This window comes from Pleuronectes platessa, chromosome 22, assembly GCF_947347685.1.
Source record: "Pleuronectes platessa chromosome 22, fPlePla1.1, whole genome shotgun sequence".
In the NCBI taxonomy this organism is placed as follows: Eukaryota; Metazoa; Chordata; class Actinopteri; order Pleuronectiformes; family Pleuronectidae; genus Pleuronectes; species Pleuronectes platessa.
Genome location: NC_070647.1, coordinates 12,406,430 through 12,428,770, shown reverse-complemented (window position 1 = coordinate 12,428,770; position 22,341 = coordinate 12,406,430). Strand labels below are relative to the sequence as shown.

At 42.5% G+C, this 22,341-nt stretch overlaps 1 protein-coding gene and 2 non-coding genes across 4 annotated transcripts in view; all 3 read left to right on the top strand.

Annotated features, from left to right (window-relative positions):
• The window catches only part of LOC128428497 (ELKS/Rab6-interacting/CAST family member 1), a 115,558-nt gene extending 96,887 nt beyond the window's left edge, over positions 1 to 18,671 (top strand). The window contains exons 21-22 of one of the 2 annotated variants that reach the window (XM_053414692.1): positions 2,066 to 2,251; positions 16,536 to 18,671. In XM_053414692.1, coding sequence (XP_053270667.1) covers positions 2,066 to 2,251; positions 16,536 to 16,673 — 324 coding nt within the window. In that variant the 3' untranslated portion in view covers positions 16,674 to 18,671. Of the gene's footprint in view, positions 1 to 2,065; positions 2,252 to 16,535 lie in introns of those variants that run through there. The other variant, XR_008333799.1, reaches the window with a different exon arrangement.
• A 3,192-nt stretch (positions 18,672 to 21,863) lies between these two features.
• Positions 21,864 to 21,977, top strand: trnal-caa (transfer RNA leucine (anticodon CAA)). The gene is made up of 2 exons: positions 21,864 to 21,901; positions 21,932 to 21,977. It is a non-coding gene; the product is annotated as a tRNA-Leu (tRNA).
• Positions 21,978 to 22,224: 247 nt separating this feature from the next.
• trnal-caa (transfer RNA leucine (anticodon CAA)) lies at positions 22,225 to 22,335 on the top strand. Its single transcript has 2 exons — positions 22,225 to 22,262; positions 22,290 to 22,335. It is a non-coding gene; the product is annotated as a tRNA-Leu (tRNA).
• Positions 22,336 to 22,341: the final 6 nt, after the last annotated feature.

The following is a 22,341-nucleotide window of genomic DNA, read 5'->3' as shown; positions in this document are numbered from 1 at the left end:
TTAAATGCACAATGTGCAGGGTCCCTGAAGCCTCACTTTCTTTCTCTCTTTTCCCGTGTCTACCTCCCTCGCTCCTCCGGAGGGAAATGTTCAGTAATGTATTTCGTAATGGACTGTAAACTACTGGCAGGTCCTCACTGGAAAATACTGTAACTAGAGCTATTTACAACTCTGATAACGACCCTATGTGTGAGAGTGTGTGTGTGTGAGTGTGTTTCTGCCACAGTGTGTTTGTGGGCCGCCTTGTACTGTATGGGTGTGTGTACTCACACATATTATGTATAAACACTTATATATTCAGCGTCTGTTCGTGTGAGAAACGAGTAGTTGTTAGCCAAGAAGGTCGGGTAGCTACACTGGTGGAGGTGGTCTGGTAAAAGAAATTACTCCAAGTTGTGTGTGTGTGTATGCGTACTTGTGTATGTGTATGTGTGTGTGTGTGTGTGTGAGTGTGTGTGTGTGTGTGTGTCATGCTCCCAGTAAATAAGGCTCAGAATCAGAAGTGACAGTTCCTTTGATTTACTTCCACTTTACCTTCAGCTTTCATTTTTTTGCTGCCAGAGAGACGAGAGAGCAGAAAAGAGTTTTCCTTTCCTCTTCCCCACAAAACCGCCCACATCTACTTCTTTTCATTTGTTTGTCAAGATAGTCAAACACAACGAGTCGCTGAATAACGAGGGTTTGGATTTATATGTGGAGTTTTATTTCAAATATTATCAAATTTTTCACTGTTGTGACGGCTGAGGCAGGATTTCAGATCTAGAAGCTATGTAACAGCTGTGTGTAGGGGATCATAGGTGTGATCACATCAGTCACTTATATATCTAACATGCAAGCCGTGTATGAGCACTTAGAATCCCATGCATGTTTCATTTTAGTATAGAGTTAATGTGCTGTGAGGCATCAGTGTGGTTGCTATGGTTACACATCATTGACTAGTGGCTTCATACCAGGCTGATTAATTGTCCGACTATATCAACAGAAAAGTAGTATTTCAACTCACGATCAATGCAATACTTGATGTGTCCTGCAAGTGTAAGAAACAAGTCTCATATCAAATGAATCAACATCACAACATTGTGTTCTAAGTTGAATCAACCAGGATTAAAGTCAAATCAGGACATGAGACAACATTACCTGAATATTTGCAATTCTTGAAGAGAAGATGCAGTGAGAGAGAGAAAGATGTTCCTACGCTGAGTGAAAGAGACCTGAAGTGTGTGTGTGTGTGTGTGCGTAGGTGTGTGTGTGTGTGTGTGTGTGTGTGTGTGTGTGTGTGTGTGTATAATGTGTATGCTGAGTGACGATGAGCACGAAGCGCATGGTGTGGACAGACGCAGCTGGGATTAAATATACTTTACCAACACACACACACTAACAGCCCTCTTAACATGCTTCCCCTTCCTCTGCACTTAAATCCTGCTATTCCCCAAGGAGAGTGGTGCGCCTGCATTTCTTATCTGTGTGTGTGTGTGTGTGTGTGGGTGGGTGCGCGCACGCACATCTCTTGGGGGGTCTTGTCTAGTACCCCAAAAATATGTCTGTTTTGCTCATGCAGTAGTTGACTGCATTATGATCAGTACTTCAACACATGGTTGTTTCAAAATACTTTTTGTGTTTGTGGTCATGGAACAGTGTTTTTACATAAGTCAACAGGTTCCTCAAAGGAATCCAGAAGAATTGTGCCAGTGCATGGAAATCTGGATAATAATAATTAACCAGGGACTTTTGGCTAATCACAGCAAAGCATTCACGAGAACCCATTACTGGAATTGTTGGTGTTCAGGTTTGTAGTGTTCATGGAAATGTTCCAAGAAACTTCTCCGTCTGTTTTCATTTCACTGTATGTGGAAAGGCAACATCCAATCAAAATGAATAATAATTATCATTTTTTTTTTTTAAATCACTAAGCTTTCATTGTCACTCAATCTGCCTCATTTCTGTCTCTGAATCATCATTCCCAACTGTTTTTCCTTTTTGTTATTCTTTTGTTTCTTGTTGATGTTATATTTCATTTACAATAAAATGGAATAAAAAGATCAACACGTTTTCCTTCCTCCCTCAGATTCTCTCTCCCCTCCTGGATCTCAATCAGAATCGCAGCAAACTGAAGCTGTACATCAGTCACCTGACCTCACTGTGTCAGGAGCGGGACCCAATCATATTGCAGGACTTTGCCCCGCCCCCCTCCTATCACCGCTCAGACTCCGCCACCTGGCACACGCAGCTGCGCAGCATGACACGGGAACAGGTAGGACATGGGACTTTTATCAGTTTGAGTTGTGTGTGTCTGAAATCCTGTGATGACGTTTGTTTGTCCTTGAATTCCACAAAATGCTTCTAGTGATGTAGAATGTCATTTCTGAGATCCTGCAAGTCAGCACCATTATAGGTCATACACCCTGCCTCCTCCTTGTAAGTGGATTGGACATGGACCAAAATATAAATGCCAAAGTACAAGTTTTAGTTCTTATCGCACTGATTTCATGTCATTTTTCATTTGTTGGATGCCATAAATCGGTTGAAACATCCTGATTGATACCGTGGCTCTGCACCATGATCACTGCCGCGTAGATTCTGGCACCAAATGGCATCACAAGTGCAAAATGGCGGCAACCATATCAGGAATATTTCGGCCGACCTTTTGGATGGTGGGAAGAGGTGGAGAGAGGTTGTCCATGATACCCCCCATGATAAAAAATATTTTATCTGCCTCTGTCCTGTCATATTTTAATTTAGTTTACCTTTGTGAAGCACTTTGTAACTTTGGTCTGAAAAGTGCGGTTTAAATAAAGCTTATTATTATTATTTATTTATTTACAGAGTGAGTGTGTGCGTGTGTGGAGTGAATGTGCTCTATGTTTGAAAAGATTTGGGAAAAATCGAAGGACATTTTGTCACTCCTCATTTATCAATTTCTAAAACCTGCCTGTGAGTATTTATTCATGCTTACTTGTCCCTTGCGTTTGTGCGCGTCTCATTGTGTGTGTTTGCGTGCGTGCGTGCGTGCGTGCGTGTGTGTGTGTGTACATACACTCTGTGTGTCTGTAATTGTGTGGATGTATTCGTAGAAGTTGGGCACACAATGGTCAGCCTGGCAGATTTTTGGCTCTGCTTTTGACATTATTGAACAGATTTACTCCAGTGGGTCACCTGACGACAAGCGCCTGGCAGCCGAACAAATACTGTCTCAAACATTTTCTTTTGCAGGGAGTAAACTCTGCTCTGTGCTTTTGGCAGCAGGAGGCTGGTCTGTTCGCGTACAGAGCGAGGAGGGGAGAGAAGAGTGTATTTGTCTTACTGTTGATAGAGTTGTCATCTGAAGAGGAGAGAGAGAAAAGAGAAGTGAAATGAGGATAGGGAGAGAAAAAGGTGAGCGTTGGAGAAAGTTGAAAACACGTTGGCTTCGCTGTTGCTCTACCGTCATGGTAACAACTTGTGTTTTCAGATACTGAATATAAACAGTGTATATTAAATTTAAATTACTTTTTTTCGGCTGTCTTCCACTTCCTATGACTCTGTCTGTCCTTACCTCCATATTGAAAACATATCAGGCGATGGTGGCTACATGTGGTATACATTGAAAATCGGTAACTCTAGACACACACACGCGTTCTCGGACCAATGTGACAGAGTGTGTGGTTAGGGTACAGCGGGGCTAGTTTCCTGCTGAAAGCCCTATTGTGTGTCTTAATGCTGCAGAATGTCTCTGTTTAGCATGAGTGCTTCAGATACAGCGCTGCGCGGTTCGGTGTCACTTTAAATAAACTCTGAATGCAGAGAATTAAGTTGTCATTTATCATTGTGTACATTAAAGGCACAGAGAAATGGTCCTGGTGACTTTCATGGGCAGACGATTACCACGCGTATTTTTCATCATCAGCCGGTTTTTCCCCGAAATGAAAAGCCGACCGTGTTCTGTGGGTCGGTGGTTTTCCCAAAGAAAAACACACTCTGAATTAGACCTGATTTTGTGAGCAGCCGTGAAAGCTTATCTAACAAGATTGAATGCTTGTCGACGGCCAGCTGAGTGGCCTGCAGTATTTTGTTCCTGCCTTTTATATTTATGAAAACATTTTAGAGACACTGATGACATTTGCACCAAACTGTGCTCGTGGCCACATCCAAGTCAAATTTACAACTGAGGAAAACATGATCTTAAAAAGACTGTGTACGCTATTCTACCACAAATCACCTGCATTTTGCGCAACTGTTAACCACACTCATGGCACACTGCAGTGTTTTTGAACCTCTCGCTTGTTTTTCTTGTTTTCGGCACGTTTGTTTCACTGCAGTGTTAAATCCAACTCTTCCATTACTGAGAACATTGCGTCTACCATTACTGTTGAGGTTGTCCTTGCACGGACTGGACCTGATATATCCACTTACCCAGGTTTGGCAGTGTCTTCCAATATTCTCCATGTTAAGATCCGCCTGGGTTTTTTCGCCTCAATTTTCGCCAGACATTAAAAGCAAATGGAAACAACTAAAGAGGTGCTTTGAGGTACTTCCATCACTTCTCATAATAACATTTCAGATCTCTTACTTGGTGTTTTGCTCGGCTGCTGCGTGGTAGAGGGCGTGCGAGTTGTTACCATCCATGCAGACCTCATAGTTTCAGCTGGAATTGTGCGTATTCGATACAGTTCTCTCTCTCTCTCTCTCTCACGCAAGAAGCTTCACTCTTTTGTGTGTACCTGTCTCTCTGTTGTGCTTGAGAGCAACGTTCATGGGCGTGCCATAGATTTAATTAAATCTGTGTGAAATCCTGCTGAAACAGTGAAAGAAAACTCCTGGATCAGTCCATTTCTCCAGGAAAACAGTTCATCACAATACATGCAGAGCAACTACAACCCTTTGTTTACACTGAGGATTTCGGCTTTTGGGTGAAAACGTATTATTCTTTGCATTTTTTTCTTCTCTTCATCACCTCTCCTTGTACTTCTTCAGGCCTTTGTTTTTTCTCTCCCCTCAAGGAGACGGGTCATCTTTCACTTTCCCTCCTTCCATTACTCTTCACTCTCACTTGCTCTATTTCAGTGTAGGTGTCAGAGCTGGTGAGACTTAGCTTTTTACTCAGTTTTTTTTTGGGGGGGTGAGATTTTTCCTTTAACAACCTCCCAGTTTGAAATGCTCTGCCTCTCCTTAACTCCCTCCCTACAAATCCACCCATACTCAAGGCAGTGCCACTTGGCGCCATGCGTCTGCTGCAGACCCCGACCATGCCTACACACAATCACAGACGCACACTGCCAGTCTTTCATTCAAGCCCATGTTTCCCATTTTCCTTCATCATGTGTCACCATCACCCTGGCTGACCCTCTTAAATGCACACACACACACACACACACACACACTCGCGCACAGATTCCCTCCCTTACCACCATGTTCCAGTGTGCCAGCTTGTTTTCTCTGTCTTGTGGTGAGCATGTGTGTGTGTGTGTGTGTGTGTGTGTGTGTGTGTGTGTGTGTGTTTTACAAGGCTCTCCCTGGCTCTGTTAAAATGCCTGGCACTCTGTAAAGCCATTAGGATCATACTAAAATAGCATGTAAAACACACACATGGACAGTCACAAAAACACACACACACAAACGGAAATGTTCTTATCCCTCACCCACATATTAGGTTTTACTTCAGAGCGATCATGAATGACCACCGGAGCCTCGTGTATCTGACAATGTGGTTCTGCGATGTGTCACCAGCATTTGAACACTGTCTGATCTAACGTTGATGTTGTTTCACTGGAGCGAATACATAGTAACCAGTAACCAACAAGTTGGTGTCTAGGGTTTATCAGCTGTGCACCTCCCATTACAGATAAGTGGTAACACTGGGAGCAGGAAACCTCAGGGAGGCTCAGCTGCACATTCAGACCTTCCAGAGCGAAACTCCTGCTTTTTCTAAAGATAAGGTTAAATCCTTATAATGTAGGATTCTGAAGTGAAACATGTTTACTATTTAAAGATTTAATATATGTAACAATCCTTCATTAAAATATCTACAAATGACCAGACCTAAAAAAAACATCCCAAATGCAATCTTTTATTTTTTCATTGATACAATTGCATAATGCACATCTAGTTGACTTCCTACATGTGTAAGGAGTTGACCAATTACAACCGAGTGGGTTCAGCAGGCCAATCAGAGTAGATTGGGCTTTATCGGGAGAGGGAGCCTTAAAAAGACATGCGCTAAAACCAAGTGTTTTCAAGAAAAGAGGAGCTGCAGCAATGGACAGTGAAAGGAAATTAGTAGTAGTAGATTTTATTTGGACATGGACATGACAATGTCATTGGACGAACCAGATGCATTGTTTACAGTGTATTAGCATAAATGCTAGTTTACAACACCTGTCCACAGAGCATGTAAACCTCCTCAAGTACCAAACTAACTTAATTCTCACTGTACTTCAAAACAGCCAGTTCAGAGCATCTCTGAGCACTTGTGTTGTAAAAAAAAAACTGTTGTTTTCCCAGATGTAACTCGGTACAAAAACACTGTTTTATCTCAGCATAACAACCACAGCACCTCATTAGTCGGCAGATTTGAAAGGGGATGCATGTTGAAGTGTTTTAATCCATCATGTGAATTAGATTATGAACTTTTTATTGGATGACACAACAATGGAACATACTGTTATAGTCCTCATTAACTTGTGTTGATGTTTGTACCATTTAATTGTGATGATGTGGCTTTGGATGCAGCCCCTGACACATTTTGAGCTCTCAGTCTTTCATGTCTCGTACTCGCCGATTATCAGAGGCATTTGTGATGCTGGTATCGGCATCGGAGCATCTCTAATAAGGAGGACAAGTCTCGTTGATTTGTAGCAACGCAAACACAACAACAGCAGAGCTTTACTGTAGCTGAGCTGGTGTTTTTAGTGTCCTGGCTTTAGGGATGGCAGCATAAGTCGATTCAGACTGAAACATCCCATCAGCTTTCAGCTTGATTGACATTTGTATGGCTGAGTTCTCTCTCGCACTGGAGATCTGAAGGTTCTAGGACTAGGCAGCCTCTGGATGTCAGGTCTCGGCTTAATGGCTCCAGCAGCCTGGAGTCCAGCACCGAGCGGTCGGGCCAGTTTTTCTGAAAATGGATTTGCAGAAGATGTGATTCTTCTGTGTTTGTTTCCACGTTTCTCTTTAACCTCGGCTGAACCACCAAAGCTACACTGATTCCAATAGTGAGGTTTCACTGAAACGAGCTGCTCTCTGTGCCATAGTCATAATAATAACCTTTATGGCTCAGTGACGTCTCTAATGAGCACTGAAGAGAACTGGCATCGTAATCTCTCACACACTCACACACAGACAGGAAGTCTATCTTTCTCTCTTTCTCTGGCCTGAAGTGTGAAAGTAAACGAATTGGCTGTGTGTGTGTGTGTGTGTGTGTGTGTGTGTGTGTGTGTGTATTTATTTGTCTATGTAAAAGTGTGTAAAAGAAGTCTGTGTTTGTAGTCCATTTTAGTCTAAATGCAAATGGCTATTTCCGTGTGTTTGGTGCTGTATAAAAATGTATGAAGTGTTATTGGCTGAGTCGGACTTTCTACCACCGCTCTCATGAATCCAGGATGAATTGTCGGGCCACGGCTCTATCGGCTAAAAGCAAAACGGCTCCCGGCGAGCGACCCTGAGTGTGTGTGAGCCAACTCAAACTGCAGAAACCTCAGTGAAAGCTGAGTACACACATTTACAACTCGACATGTCACTCTAATGAAGGGAAATACCGCACGATTACAGACTTCAAATGTCACTGTTGTTCCAGAGTAATCTCCTAATGAAGGGTTTCTCAGAGGGGGGACAGGAGGAATATGTACTTTTTATTTTGGCCGACTTTACAAACATTATTAAAGTTACACATCAGCTTTCCAGAGTCAAATTACGTAATAACAAATTTCCAAAACAGGAAAACAGAGCAGATATTCTGATGCCGGCTCGATGGCTTCAAACACCATACAACTCAATGTTGGTTAGTTATCATCTCTTTATTATGAAGAAGATACATTTCAGAAAGCTAAAGACCAGAGGAGAATGTAAGGCTGCTATGTAGATAGATTTATAATTTAAATTGTTGTTCTTATACGTGGTCACAATTGGTTAATTCTGCATATTAACATTGGCAAATTTAACCAAATCTTTTTCATAGTGTTATCTACAAAAATAAATGAAACATTAAAGAGTTCTATCCATAAAGTTAAGGTTTCAAATGGACACAATCATTGTTTTTCCAGCTCTGCAGCCTGATGACCTGTGGCAAAGCGATGCCCTGTTCACAGACTGGCAGACGGCACAGGAACTCTGCTCGTCTGTGTGCGAGGACCCGTCCTGATCTCCAGGTCACCGATTGGGTGAATTTTGACAGACAGGAGATACGAAAACAGGATGAGGCGGAGCTGGAATGAATCCATCACCGCTGATAATGAGGACTGGAGCTACAGTTATTACAGTAGTACTGATAGAGCAAAGAGAGTAATTATTGTTATTTTGATATTCAGGCGTGTGTGACAGAAAGTTTCCTTATGATAAAAACCCTGCATGGAGTCACAGTGCGTCTGGCTTTGTGCTTATCTGTCTGTCTGTGATGTTATTGAATGTTTTTCTTAGAAAAAAAACTTTTGCCTCAGAGAAGAGTTCACATTGAACATGAAAAACATAAGCTATGGAAATGCCATGTAACAGGGACCAGAAAGGTAGCGCACGTCAAAGATAGACTGGGAAAGTTGTCGTTGACTTTTGTTTTTGTAGTAGTTTTGCTGTGATAATAACTCGTCTGGGTTGTTTTTGTCATGTTTGTATGTACCCGCAGGTGTAGACTTGAGATTTGATACTAAGGCTTTACCCATAAAAATGTCAGCTTGACTTGGACCTACTGCTTCGAGACTTTAAAGCAAAAAAGCATTCACATCTCTGGCTTTTACCTGATAACATCCTCTAACAATAACAATAAAGCAGACAGTGTCAAGCAGCCACGCAGCATGAATACTTTATGACCTCTACATCGACAGAACTTGGGTTACATCCACACGTTTGTAGATGTGACACACTTTTCTAAGTTTACAACTGGCATCCACGCGACTCCAGAGTTTTAGTTTGAAAACTCCTCGGCTGTGTTGTAGTCTGGACAGGAGAAAAAACAATGACAACGCCATCTGCTTTCGTCGGATTGGGTAAGAACCAGTCATGACTATCAGATCATGGTGTCAGTAACACATCCACCATGTTATTAGGCCACGAAACAAATCCCCACTCTTACCTTTCACCATTGTGTGGACAATCTGCTTCCTTGCACAGTGTACATGAATGGTCATGTGAAATCCATTTTCAGGTGTGTTAGCATGTAAAGTGCTTGTCTGGATGGAGAAACTTACCTACGATCTTATTAGTCTGTGTGTAGCCCCGGTGTCGACTCGATCTTAGACAAGGTTTGACTTTGACTTTTGCCTCGAAAAGTTGATTGTGCGTCCGTGTACAGGAAATTGCATTAAGGTGAGGAGTGGAGGGAAGAGAGAGGGAGGAGGAGATGTAGGAGTGGAGGGGTTTTTGGGGGGTTTCTGTCAAGCAGAGATTCAGACACATCCATTTGTGCTGCACTGTGGTCTGGGGTCTCTCTAGGCTTTCATTAGGCAGCTCTGCTTCCTGCACCAAGGATGATTGTTTTCTCTCCAAATACGACACAGAGGTCCTCAACGGCCATTACACACACACACACACACACACACACAATGAACACACACTCAGAAACGCAGACAAAAGGAGAGACAGTCAGACGCAGCCGCACACTAGTACAACCCTCAGAACCCCTTTTCACAACCACACACACACACACACACTTTTGCCTTAACTGGTCATTACAGTCTAACTGCCGGGTTTTATGCAGATTTATTGAATCCTGGCTTAATGGCTTTAACAGTCGGCCTCTCTTTTTTTTACATGCATTTGTCTTTTTTTTTTCTTTCGTTCACTTCTTTGTCCCTCAGTCTTTCCCACTGTTTCTGGTTATCACTCGCTCCTCCCCCTCTTCTTCATTTCTGTCCTGTCCTCTTCTTCCTCTCCTACTTTTCTCTTTTGTTTCTTTACATTTTTCTCTCATTGCCAGTTTTTCATCAATTTGTTTCCCCAGCTCTCTTTTCTTTTTGTCCCTTTTCTCCTGTCCATTGTCTATCCTTCATCTCTTGTGTGTGATGGGAAGACATGCTGGTGATGGTGACAGGTGAAGGGCAAACACTTAAGTAACCACACGGGGAGAAGCACAGACAACTCTCACTTCTCTCTCCTCCGTCTGTAGCTCAGTGAACTCTTTGGTCAGTTTCCTTCAGCAAGTTCAAGTTCCTTTCACTGCCACATGGTCATGGTGGAAGAATTTATGTCAGGACAGACATAAAATCATTCTGACTTTTACAAACACCTCACTAGTTTTAATAGAATCGTTATTTGGAGACTGTGTAAGTCCTAAAAATGCCATTAAACTCTGTTATATAACAAAAGATTTATTAGATGATATCACATACAGCAAAGTGCCAGTTGTGGTAACTGCTGGTAACTTCTCTTCTATGAGAATATCTTTCATTGTTATATTTGAGACTGGGGCTAACACTGGTCGATGGAAGTTTGTAGTTTTTCCAAGCTTTTTTAGGGATTTATGGGATAAGCGCACAAATCTTATAAATCATATAGAAACTTTGGTCAATGTGAAGTAAATTTCCTTTGAACTCTGTAAACCTATCTCACCCTTACTGAGATAAATTGTCTTGAACCCTAACCTTAACCCCTAAGCATTGGATCGGATGTCTTTTCCTTTCATTAAGATCCAGTCATTGTTCTCTGGTAAACTTTTTAAAAATGACAAAAAACGCCCTCACATCTCGCGTTGTTAAAGGAGATAAACCATTCCTGGATCCACCTCAAAATATAATTGGTTCTTTTTTAGCCTATATCCTATCTTTCCACTAAGTTTTGTGTAAATCCGTTCACTAGTTTTTGCTTAATCCTGCCGACAACAAAACATGGGTGTAAAGAGAACCTTCTACACTGAGGCAAATATTCTCTTATAACAACTGTGAATTAGTTTGAACTAACTTGCATCCACCTTCTGGGTTTTGCCTCCTGAGAGGTTCCACAGTCGATGCAGCAGCGTGTGTCTGTGGTTTATGTCTGCGGCCATTAGTGCTGTTAAAGTCCAGTGTTGTGTAGTTGTTCCTGCAGGGCCAATTTAAGGTTAAAGTCTTTTTTATGTTCTGTATAAGTCCTGGTCTCTTTGAAGCTTTTCCTCTATAGTTACCGCACTAAAATTCACAGGCCCACTTCTCCCTGTGGCGTAACCTGCGTTATTAGGTGCTGAAGTGAATGGTGCAGACATGAACTGTCAGATTAAAATTCCATGACTATAATAAAACGCTGAGTGGGGAATTGTACACATACCCTTCCATTACAACATCTTCCAGTGCTCATGAGCAAGGCACGGACCGATAGAGAGCTCCCAGATATGAGTGTGTTTAATCCTCCGCCCACCTCCTATAACTGCTCCCAGGGGCCGAGTCAGTAAATATGAGAATTTTCCCATAGTCCATTTGGCTGATTAAATAAACCAGTTAGAATAAATCTGACAAGTGATCTTGAATTTCTCACAAAACACACTGCTCTTGTATTTTGAGAGTGCACTATATTTAGTCCTCCAGGAGCAGTTTCAGGTACAAGTCCTGGAGCCCTATTCCCACTGCTGCTCGTTAGCCTGCGTCATTAGCTGAGCTGCACTGGACTATGACTGAGCACACACACACACACGCACCCGCACACGCACACGCACACACACACACGGTTCAGGCACTTTTGGGCTTATAAAGCAGGCTCCATACAGTGTAAGCCTGTTAGAACATAATAGTTTAAATAGAGACCAGGAAAGAGACAGGGATTATAATGGTCTAAAAGGGCCTATTATACTTTATCCCTTTGCTCTTACTCATGATGGTGTTTCTACAGCACCGCTCCAGGCTGTCTTTTTAAAACCTGCTTGTATCTCTACCTCTTTAACATGAACTGCTTTCAGACATGGAGATTTTCCTGTTGTGAACACGTCTGACCTGGACACGACCTGCTGTGTTCTTTATATATAAAATACAAACTCGGCTAAATGCAGAAAAATATATTTGCTCTCCAGACTTGTACTGTGTCTTGACCTCCACCTTCTCTTTCCCTTGTGTTTATGTCGTATTTGTTTGAGCAATTTTACAGTCAACCTTATCGGCTCCAGTTCTGTTTTCATTCCGACGCATATTTACCTGCTTGTATAACCTCATCCTCTAATAGACCCTGTTTAAACATTTCATAATGGTGGAAAATGGGCCTTGTGATGGGGATGAAGGAAAAAACGATTTTGCTTCTATTCCTCAGAGTCCAGGTAAAATGGATAAATTCTCACATGGTTCCAGTAATTATCCCCAAAAACTAAAACGTTCTTACTTGGTCCATGACCTAATTTTTCACTAAACTTCATGAATCATGTCATTGAGGTAAAAATGGCTCCTTTCCCATTCATATAATTCATGTCCACCATTAAAGCCCACTGGTACATTTACTCTCCAAGGTGGTGTAGTTGTTTTTGGCCCTTGAAATGCCTTGTTTCATTAATAGCAGGCCAGGTTTTAATACACGATATCAGTAATCAATATTGGTTTCTTGTTTCCGAGTAGGACAGAAACGAAAATATTAACCAAGCTGTTGGACTAACTCCATTATTTGTTCAGAACTTGCTTCATGTGGGCCTCACAGGGAACTACCCTGATCTAAGGGGACGTACGTCTGGTCCTCGGGCTTCACAGAACACGATTTCCCTCGAAACCGGTCTGAGCCGGATGAAGTTAACAGTTAAAAAATGCGCCGGCATGAAGTGCCCGGAGACATTTTCCTGATAAACACTCACCTCTGGCCTCAGAATTGTCTGTAAGTGAGAGGCTGCGTGTTGTGATATGTGCATCTGCAGCAGGCAATTGACCTGTTGGTGGACGGGCTAATGCTCTTCACTTAGATTGTATATATATGTGTTCTCCCTCTTTCTCTGCTTCTCCTCGTTTCTCTGATAATCTCTGTCTCTCTCTCTCTCGCTCTGTTGAGTTATGATTTCTTTAGAAAACATTAGCATTCCTCCGCAAAGAGGTTCAAGCCCTGTAATGTGTGTCAAGGGGTCATCGCACACACACATACACACACACACACACACACAAATCTTACCCTCGTTCTCAAGCGTGTGCATGTACTGTACATGTTTGTGCAGGACTTTTGTGTGTGTGTGTGTGTGTGTGTGTGTGTGTGTGTGTGTGTGTGTGTGTGTGTGTGTGTGTGTGTGTGTGTGTGTGTGTGTGTGTGTGTGTGTGTGTGTGTGTGTGTGTGTGTGTGTGTGTGTGTGTGTGTTCCTCCAGGCCCCCGATAAGATAGATAATGATCCATCATGATAATGGAGCTTTAATGGCTGCAGTAAAAATCATCTTCAACAACCCCTCTCTTTTTTCTGTCGCTCTCTCTTTCTCTCTCTCTCTCTCCCTCACACGCACACACACACGTCTTGCTGCTTCCCTCTATCTATCTCCCTGCTACCCACAATCCTCTATCACTCACTAAATTAGAACTTGAGCTTGCAACATACACTTAAGCCTAACGCTGTGCACTCACACACACCTGTCATGTCAAACACCTAAACCACTGTATCACACACATGCACACACACTCACACACACACTTGAAGGAGTCATGAATCTGGCAACACCCGCTCTCTGCCCTCTTCCATTATTTCATCTACATTTCTCTGTGGCCACACACTGTGATCACATGGGACGTGATCCATGGGAGCCTGTAACCACATCTAGACCTATACCTCATAACTGGGACTGTACAGTGCGACCTTGTTTATATTTAATCTCTTCAGGCCATAAATGAGCAGCAGCTTGAATGTAGCAAGAGATAAAGTTTATTGCGCAGCATCGAGGGGATGTTTTTCTTTGCGGAGGAATCAATTATGATTTCTTTTCGGCGGAAAAACTGGCTCTTGTTTTCCCAGTTTTTGCTTTTGATTCGTATCAGTTATGACAACATGTTCCTTTCATGGTTAATTGGAGGGATTCGAGGATGTAATATGTTCTCTGTCTATCTGAGGAAAACTTTTTCAGGGTTGAATTCGGGATCCAGGCGTTGACTGCACTATGAGGGGTTTAGATCAGTGGTTTCTGGGGGGGGTAGGGGGTCGTGGCCTGTTCTCTGTAACCTTTGTATTTCAAAATGAGCCAGATTTACAAAGTCATATGTTATTTTAGAGGAAAATCTGCTTTTAATGTACTGAAGGTTTTCCCGGGACTTGAGAGGCCCCACATCGAACCATACCAGCCCCCATCTCCCACCCCTCCTTTAAGAAACACATAATACCAAACCACATACTGTCAATCTTCAAGCAATTATTTAATTAGCAAATATTGTGCAAGTGCAAAGCCCCAACACCATTCCAAACACACCCTACACACATATTTAGATATTCAATTAAACCTCTAAAGATTCAGACCTCATTAGGGGGTTTCTAACAGTGGTGTCGTTCCATTCTTCGGGGGGGCCTTTCCAGACAATCGCCCTTCTTTGCCAACTGGAAGGTATTAGTTCGTTTTCAGGGGTTAGAAACGTTAAAGTCCAGTTTCAGGAGCATGGCAGCATCATCGCCGTGTTCGACCCGTTTGATCTTGATTTTTTTCGAGTGTCCTTCTGTGGGTCAAGGCTGTGTCAGAGGCAGAGAGCAGACGACAGGGGACACACACACACTAAACCATTTATCTCCTCGGCCGTGTTACCATCTTATCTTTACTGCCGTGTTTTTCTGCGGGATTGCATCTAAAATGCGCTGCCATTGAGATGAATTACCTGCAAACACACATAAACTGACACGCAGGAATCGTGTGGATAAGCATCACACGCACATACACACAGCGCCGGGTGGATGTTGGTGTGGCCAGTGTAGATGGGAGGAACATTGGAAATGATAAAGATCAAGGTGTAGAGAGATGACGCTGATAAAAGCTGGACTCCGCTCAGAACTCATCACTCTGCTCTTAATCTCTCCTTTGTCACGTCCACATGGAAAATGATGGTGATTCCTCGAAGCCCTGATAATATCGCTTTGATGTCATTTTCATCCCCAGAAGACAAATGCAAAAAAAAAAATGCTTCTTAACTCTACGAAAATGGTTTATTCAAGTTAGGTAGCACACAACAATGTGAATATTCGTACTCGTATCACGTGTCGCACACAAACACATACACACACGTACACACAGGGAAGGGTAGAGTGGTCAAGCCTCATTGCTTTCCCTTCTTTCTGTGCTTCACCTCCTCATTCATTCACTCGATCTCTCAATCTCTTTCTTTTCCGTTTATTCCCTTGTTTTCCCCATCATCTGTATTTTCTCGTCTGTCTTCTCAGCCAGAATCTCCACTGCTCTCCTCTTCCTCTTCCTCTTCCCCTGTCCATGATTCAAAATGAGTTATTAGTTATCAGGGAATATGAAATATTCAAGGGGAACTCAAGGGATTTACTACTTGCGTAAAGTTAAGGGACGGAATAAAATAAGAAAACACCACATGTAGGTTTAGCGCAGGCTTTCTATTACAAATGTTTTATTAACATTTTCAATATTACGTATAAAAGATTATCGTAAACATTGTTCAAATAAACATTTACAAATTGTTCAATTAAAACATTTTAAACAATATTTTTGTGTAATTTCATTGATTATTACCACTGAGATCAGTTGCTGCACTGTTACGCTTGAATAAAACCATTATGATGTAAAATACCAGTATGAGAGGTTCAAACTTAACCATTATCACAAATGTGTGCTTGTGTTAACACAACTGTTTGAGCCGCGCTTGTATTGATACAGATGTATTGGTCATTAAGTCAGTTTGAGTTTGACGTCTCAGCCCAGCAGCAGCCAAAGAAAACAACATTAGTGCTCACTCGCTGAAATGTTCCACTCTATACGGTCCGAAAGAACTACATCGTGGTGTCTTCAGATTATAGTAGTGTGTGTGTGTGCGTTTGTGTTTGCGTGTGTGTGTATGTGTGTGTGTGTGTCTCAACTTAAACATGCTTCTCCATCATCCATGCAGCTGTAAGGAGTTTATTTTTGAGTTTGACTTATGTTGGATTAAAATCGTTTATCTTTCTCTCATCTTCTTCATGATGTTGGCTTCTCTTACTCAACTTAAAAGAATTGCTCCACGCTTTTCGAATTAATACCAAAGTTAACCTTTAGCCACTTTATTAACTTATCCACCATCTTTATTTATTAATTGAAACAACTCTCGTATCTCAGTTTAATATGAAACAGGAGCCAAGAGTTAGCTTAGCTTAGCACAAGGCTAGCAACTGGGAGGAAACCCCTACAGATTATAATGTACAGTGACGTGTGAAATCTAAATCTAAATGACTGCATCACAAGACGTTGATTTGCAACATGTCTAAAATCTCCTTCGTCTTTTTCTCTCCATCTTTCTCTCAGTTGGAGGCGGAGTTAGAGCTGTGCGAGAGGGAGGGGGCGGAGCTCCAAGAGTACGCCAATCAGGTCCTGCAGCAGATCGCCGACCGATGCCCCGACATCTTGGAACAAGTCGTCAACGCCCTGGAGGACAGCTGCTGACACACACACACACACACACGCACGCAAACACGCACGCACGCACGCACACACAGACACACACACAGTCAGCCAGCCCCAATAATATCCCCTGATTGTAGATACTCAGTGTTGGACATGAAGATGAAAACTTTCTCTTCACTCGATAGTGGATCTACAAAAGAAAGAAAAAGAAATCCAGATATAAAATATTCATCCACTGCGTCTTCAGTCCACATTGTATATTTTTTACACGAGGGGGGGGGCAGCTAAGGGAAAATATGGTTCACCTTTCCGCCCTTCAGTGCTTTGTTGGCATGCTAATTAATTGGAAAATAGTTTTTGACACGTCACAGCGGCCATCTTGTGTCCTTCCAGGTGATCAGCAGTTGTAACATGTGAGTGTGACTTGTATTTTATTGAGGAGGAAGGATAAAAAAAAAAAATCTAACTGTATTTGAGAGTAAGTTGAGTTTGCCAGGTTGTTTTCTGATGCCAGACTTACACACTGTTGTCACACTGTCTTTTATTCAGATACGAGAGTGTGTCTATTTCAGCTGCCTTCGTTTCTTTACATCATTTGCTGCTAACGTTTTCACCTTCAGTTCCTTTTCTTGTATTTTTTTTTCTTCCGTCAGGTATCTGATGAAAGGTCCCGGCTCACAGTGTCTTTTTTTCTTTCCCCGGCCGTTGTGTAAATTGTAAAGAGAGAAGTTTTAATTAACAGCTACACAGATTTCATCAGGGGAACACAACGCTTCCATCTATTGTCTCACACAACAAACGAAAAGCATAGAACCACAATAAATCTCGCAATAGTCCCTTTATGAAAACACGCCCGTGTGGATGGTTTGTGTTTCTCTCTGACCTAAGAAAGCAACACATTCTGTTGGGTTGTGTGTCCGTGCAGAGCTCAGATGATCCCTCACTCACCCTCCTGTGACAATCCCTTAACACAAGGAGACGTCTGGACTCACTCATTTCCCCCTCATCGATACACCGTCGGTTTTTCTTTCTCGGGAGGAAGGGGAACATGAAATAAATGTTATATATTTTTTTGCTTTTGGTAATATATGAATATATAAAACACTAATCTTGTTGAAATTGAAAATATTGTCATCTCTTGGTCGGTATGTTACATAATGTGTCAAGATATTTCCCCTTTCTTTGTGTGTGTGTGATTTGGAGGAGAGCACAGGTTTGTTGCTGTACGTTGCACCGTGTCCACCAGGAATGTTTGTCCTCACGCTCACTCTCTTGTTCTTGTTGTGTTACTGTGGTAATGACACTCGAATGCATGTTTCCCACAGCGCTGACACATGGATTTACACACTTGCAGCACAGCGCACAGGAGGATCTAATTGTATCAAATTCACTGAGAAGCTCCTTTGATTGGGGGTGTTTTTAGTTTGAGCTGTTTCCCGATTCAGGGGCCTCATCCCTCGGAGGAGGACGACACCCCAAAAAGACAAATGGAAGACAGCTAGCTATGCGGGTGGCTCCTTTATGGACTGTGGAGATCAGGCTGAGTCCTCTGAGTGAGATGCCCCCTGAATTTGGACACAGCTGTAGTCTCATTCTGTGCTGAACACATGACTAACGTTGGCCACATGCAACTTGAGCTCTCTTAAAAAAAACACTAACACCCGGTGGACACGGGACCCAAAGACAGGGATTTACACGACATCCTCAAATCTGATTAGACTGAAGAACTTTCCTCTGCACCTCAGCAGTGTCTTAACAAGTCAAAAGCAACATCAGGAGTTTCATTTCAAAATTGTTTTTGGGATGAGGACTCTGGAGTCTGGTGTGGTGTCACATTTGAAACACAAAGGTTGTTTTATTTTGAAATGAAACTCAGTCAGATATGTGCGTGTTGTCGTAAATCCAGTGTTTAGTTTTGCGTGTTTTATACTGATGATGTTTTGTCTTTGGGGCTGGTGATGACTGGAACTCACCGTGACTCTGTCGTGGATCGAAAATGAAAGAATGGAAATAAAAAATGAATTTATCTTTATCTTTTCTTTTTGTGGAAGTGTTGTTTTTGTCTCTTTTGCTTCTTTTTGTCCAAAGGGTGAATTGTCTCTCTCATATATTTTGTCTTTTGAGGGATTTACTGAGGCCAGAAGAGGTGAAGGTATTAATACCTCACAAGAAGGGAATTAAGAAGGGATAAAGACAAATGTAAACATAACTTTGTGCAACAGAAATGTTATTTTCATTCCTCAAATTTTCTGGGAAGCTGTTCAGTTTGTGTTCCCTCACAAACGCCTGAACACACTGGTGAGTGTGTTTGAACTCAGTGGACCGATCCTGCATCTTTCCACTTGTCCTCTCTCCTTCCTCCCTTTTTCATTTTACCTCCTTTGCTCTTTCTATCTTCTTCCTTCACATGAAAACTCGACTCAGCCTCTTATCTTGTCAGCAGTGGTTCATTTTCCAGTCCGCCCACAATAACGACATTATTCCAGACCCCTGGTTGCTCTATCTCCACCAGTGTCCTTTCAGAAAACACTCACCATGATGCTGGTTGGAAGCCGGTGTCTAATCTCCAACCTGCTCTTTGAGTTTCGACGGTCAAAAGAACTGGTTCCACTGTGGCATCAAGAATTCGCTGATCTAGAGGAAAGAATCACTGGGATCAAAATACTATGACCACTATTTAAATAAATAAAAAAAAGAGCAATACTTTTGCACGTGGAAAAGCAAACTGGTTCTTAAAAGGTTGACAAGCTGAACCAACTCTGAAACAGCCCTTGCACCAGGTTCACCTGGGTCGAAAAGCGGTAACACACACACAGACACACACTTCAGAAACGTACATTTACTTTCAATTTGAATCCTCTCCGACAATAAAGAGCTGCTTAACGTTATGCACCAGCCACTCCCTGTGCTTGTGTGTGTTCTTGTTGTCTAGATTCTTCTCTAACGCACTTGACCGTTTCTGAGAAAGTACTTTAGAGTATCTTGGAAAGTCATGCTTCTGCAGTGGACGCTTCATACTTGAAACCAGATGAATGAATTTAACTGGTTTCAGATGCACCACCGAAGACCAGAGGAAACTTTTTGGGATGGAAACAAGGTGAATGTTTGTGTGTGAAGGTAAAAGGCAGCAGGTTAATTACATAGAAACTGTAGAAAGAAACACACACACACACACACTTCTTTATTCTTTGCATATGGCCGCAGCTCAGTGTTACGAGTCGGACTCGTTCAACTAGAAAATCAGGTTTAACAGACCCACTCAGCTCCTCTGACCTCAGGCCTTGACCTTCACCACGTCTTTGACCTCGTCCTCTGTGAAGAATTTCCACACGGGGATGAAAACATCATCAGGTCGCCGGGGTCGTTCTGTTTTTAACACAATAACGCACATCAAACACTCGGCTGACAGTCTGTAAACGTCACATGTGGCAACGCTTTGCACGTGTGCGAGCACCTGGGAGCACGTGGGGAATCGGTTCTGCTTTCTCCATTGACTGTCCTAGTAGAAGCCGGCGGAGGGAGACCGAGGGGATGGACAGAGGAGGAAGAGGAGGAGGAGGATTTATGTGATGGCAAAAGTGAGAGAGTGATGGAGTGAGAGATGGAGGAGACGGGACCCACTGAGCAGCAGCTATTATTTCTGTCAGAATCCGTCTTCCATCTTTCCCTCTTGCTCCTTCTTTCGTGTGTCAGCCTTCCCTCTGTGTGTGTCTGTGTGTCTGTGTGTGTGTGTGTCCACCTGCTTGCTTGTGGTTTGTCACCTAATCAACTCTTCAACCTGCAAGATTCAATCTGAAACTCTGAACTGTTCCTCCTCTCATCTCTGCTTTGACACAGAAACTCCAGAACAGAAAGTTCCAGAACAAGACGTGTACACCTGGTTACATTTATAGACTTAAATAAGTGTCGGAGAAGTCTATGTGTTTTATATTCCATATGGTTGTGTTCATGTTTTATACACTAACAGTCTGACATTGCAATTATTGGGGGAAATCTATATTTTTCTATACTTAGCTATACTTTACTATACTATGGGATATGCTATACTGTAGAATTCATTATAAATGAGCTGTCAGGTTGTACCCGTCTCTCGACCAATGTCAGCTGGGATTGACTATAGCCCCCAACAGTTCTTACAGGATAAACAGGATGCAAATCATTATAAGATAGTATGGGACAGGGACTAGACTACTATAACTATACTAGTAATACTAATACATTTTATTTATAGAGTAATTTTAATACTCAAATACACTTTACAGAAGTTAAATAACAGAGAAAGTATGTAAAAGTAAATATGAAATACAGCTTATAATGTAACAAAATGATTTTTATGTTTCTCTCTGTTTGGACTTGTCTCTCACAGTTAGACTCACCTGTCTTTGCACAACACGTCGATAAGATCCCACTGATACTGCTTCACAAGTCAAAAAGCACAGATGTCCTTGAGATAACATGTACTTATGAACACGTGTGTGTCCTGAGTGTGTCCTGTGTGTCCTGTGTGGGTGTGTGTGTGTGTGTGTACAGACAGCCCATGTCTTCTCTCCATGACTGTGGAGGAGCCACGAGCGGAGGAAGTAGAGAAGTGAGCGGCTGCAGAGGAACCGGGGAGGGCTCGGGTTTGGCTTTGGGACGATGTGGTTTCAATCATCACACATCACGTCACACGCGGGCGAAAAAGAAGAAGACGGAGAGGGTGATGGAGAGAAAGAGAAAACAGAGAGAGAGGAGGAGAGGGAGGGCAGGGAGCAAAACCAACTGCAGCTCCTGTCAGGACACACACTCCTGGTATATTACATGTTTTCAGGGTAAATGATTCATGGTGTCAGTTGTGGTTGGACGGCATCAGCTTGTGTCTGGTTGCTTTACTCTCTGAATACAGATTTGTCTTCATTTCCTTTAATAAATGGTGTGTAGAGTCAATGAATGACTGGATGAAGGATGGTGGGGGGGGCGGTAGGAAAAGGTTCTGAGAGGAAATAAAAACGAGGTGAGAGGAGCAGAGCCTCTAAAATAAGCTGTTAGCCACTGACTGTCCAAACATGCACCAACACCGTTTTCCTCTCCTCCTTCTTCTCCTCCTCCTCAAGCTCCTCCTCCTCCTTCTTCTCCTCCTCCTCCTTCTTCTCCTCCTCCTCCTCAAGCTCCTCCTCCTCCTCCTCCTCCGTCTAGAGAAAGTCTCTCTCATGCTTAGAAAAAGACTCTGGTGAATCACAGTGGTCAGTTGTCAGGATGGCCGAGCGGTCTAAGGCGCCAGACTCAAGGACTGACTCCTTCCTTCCGTCAAAAGGGACTTCTGGTCTCCGAATGGAGGCGTGGGTTCAAATCCCACTTCTGACATTACTTTAACAGACTGTATGCAGGATTTAGTAGAATCCTAAAAAACACATGATCCATACAACCAAGTCAATCTAACTGTGATTATCAAACTCTGTCAGTAACAAAGGAAGACTTCTTCTGTAGGCGACACTTTCATGAGTGTAACTTCTTCCATGCAAATGTATTTGATGTTTCCAAAAAGGAAATTAAGTCCTTCTTTGTAACACAAAGAAATTCAACTTAAGGCTCATCTTCTAGTAATGTCTATGTCAGGATGGCCGAGTGGTCTAAGGCGCCAGACTCAAGGACTGACTCCTTCCTGGTCAAAGGGACTTCTGGTCTCCAAATGGAGGCGTGGGTTCAAATCCCACTTCTGACAGATGTT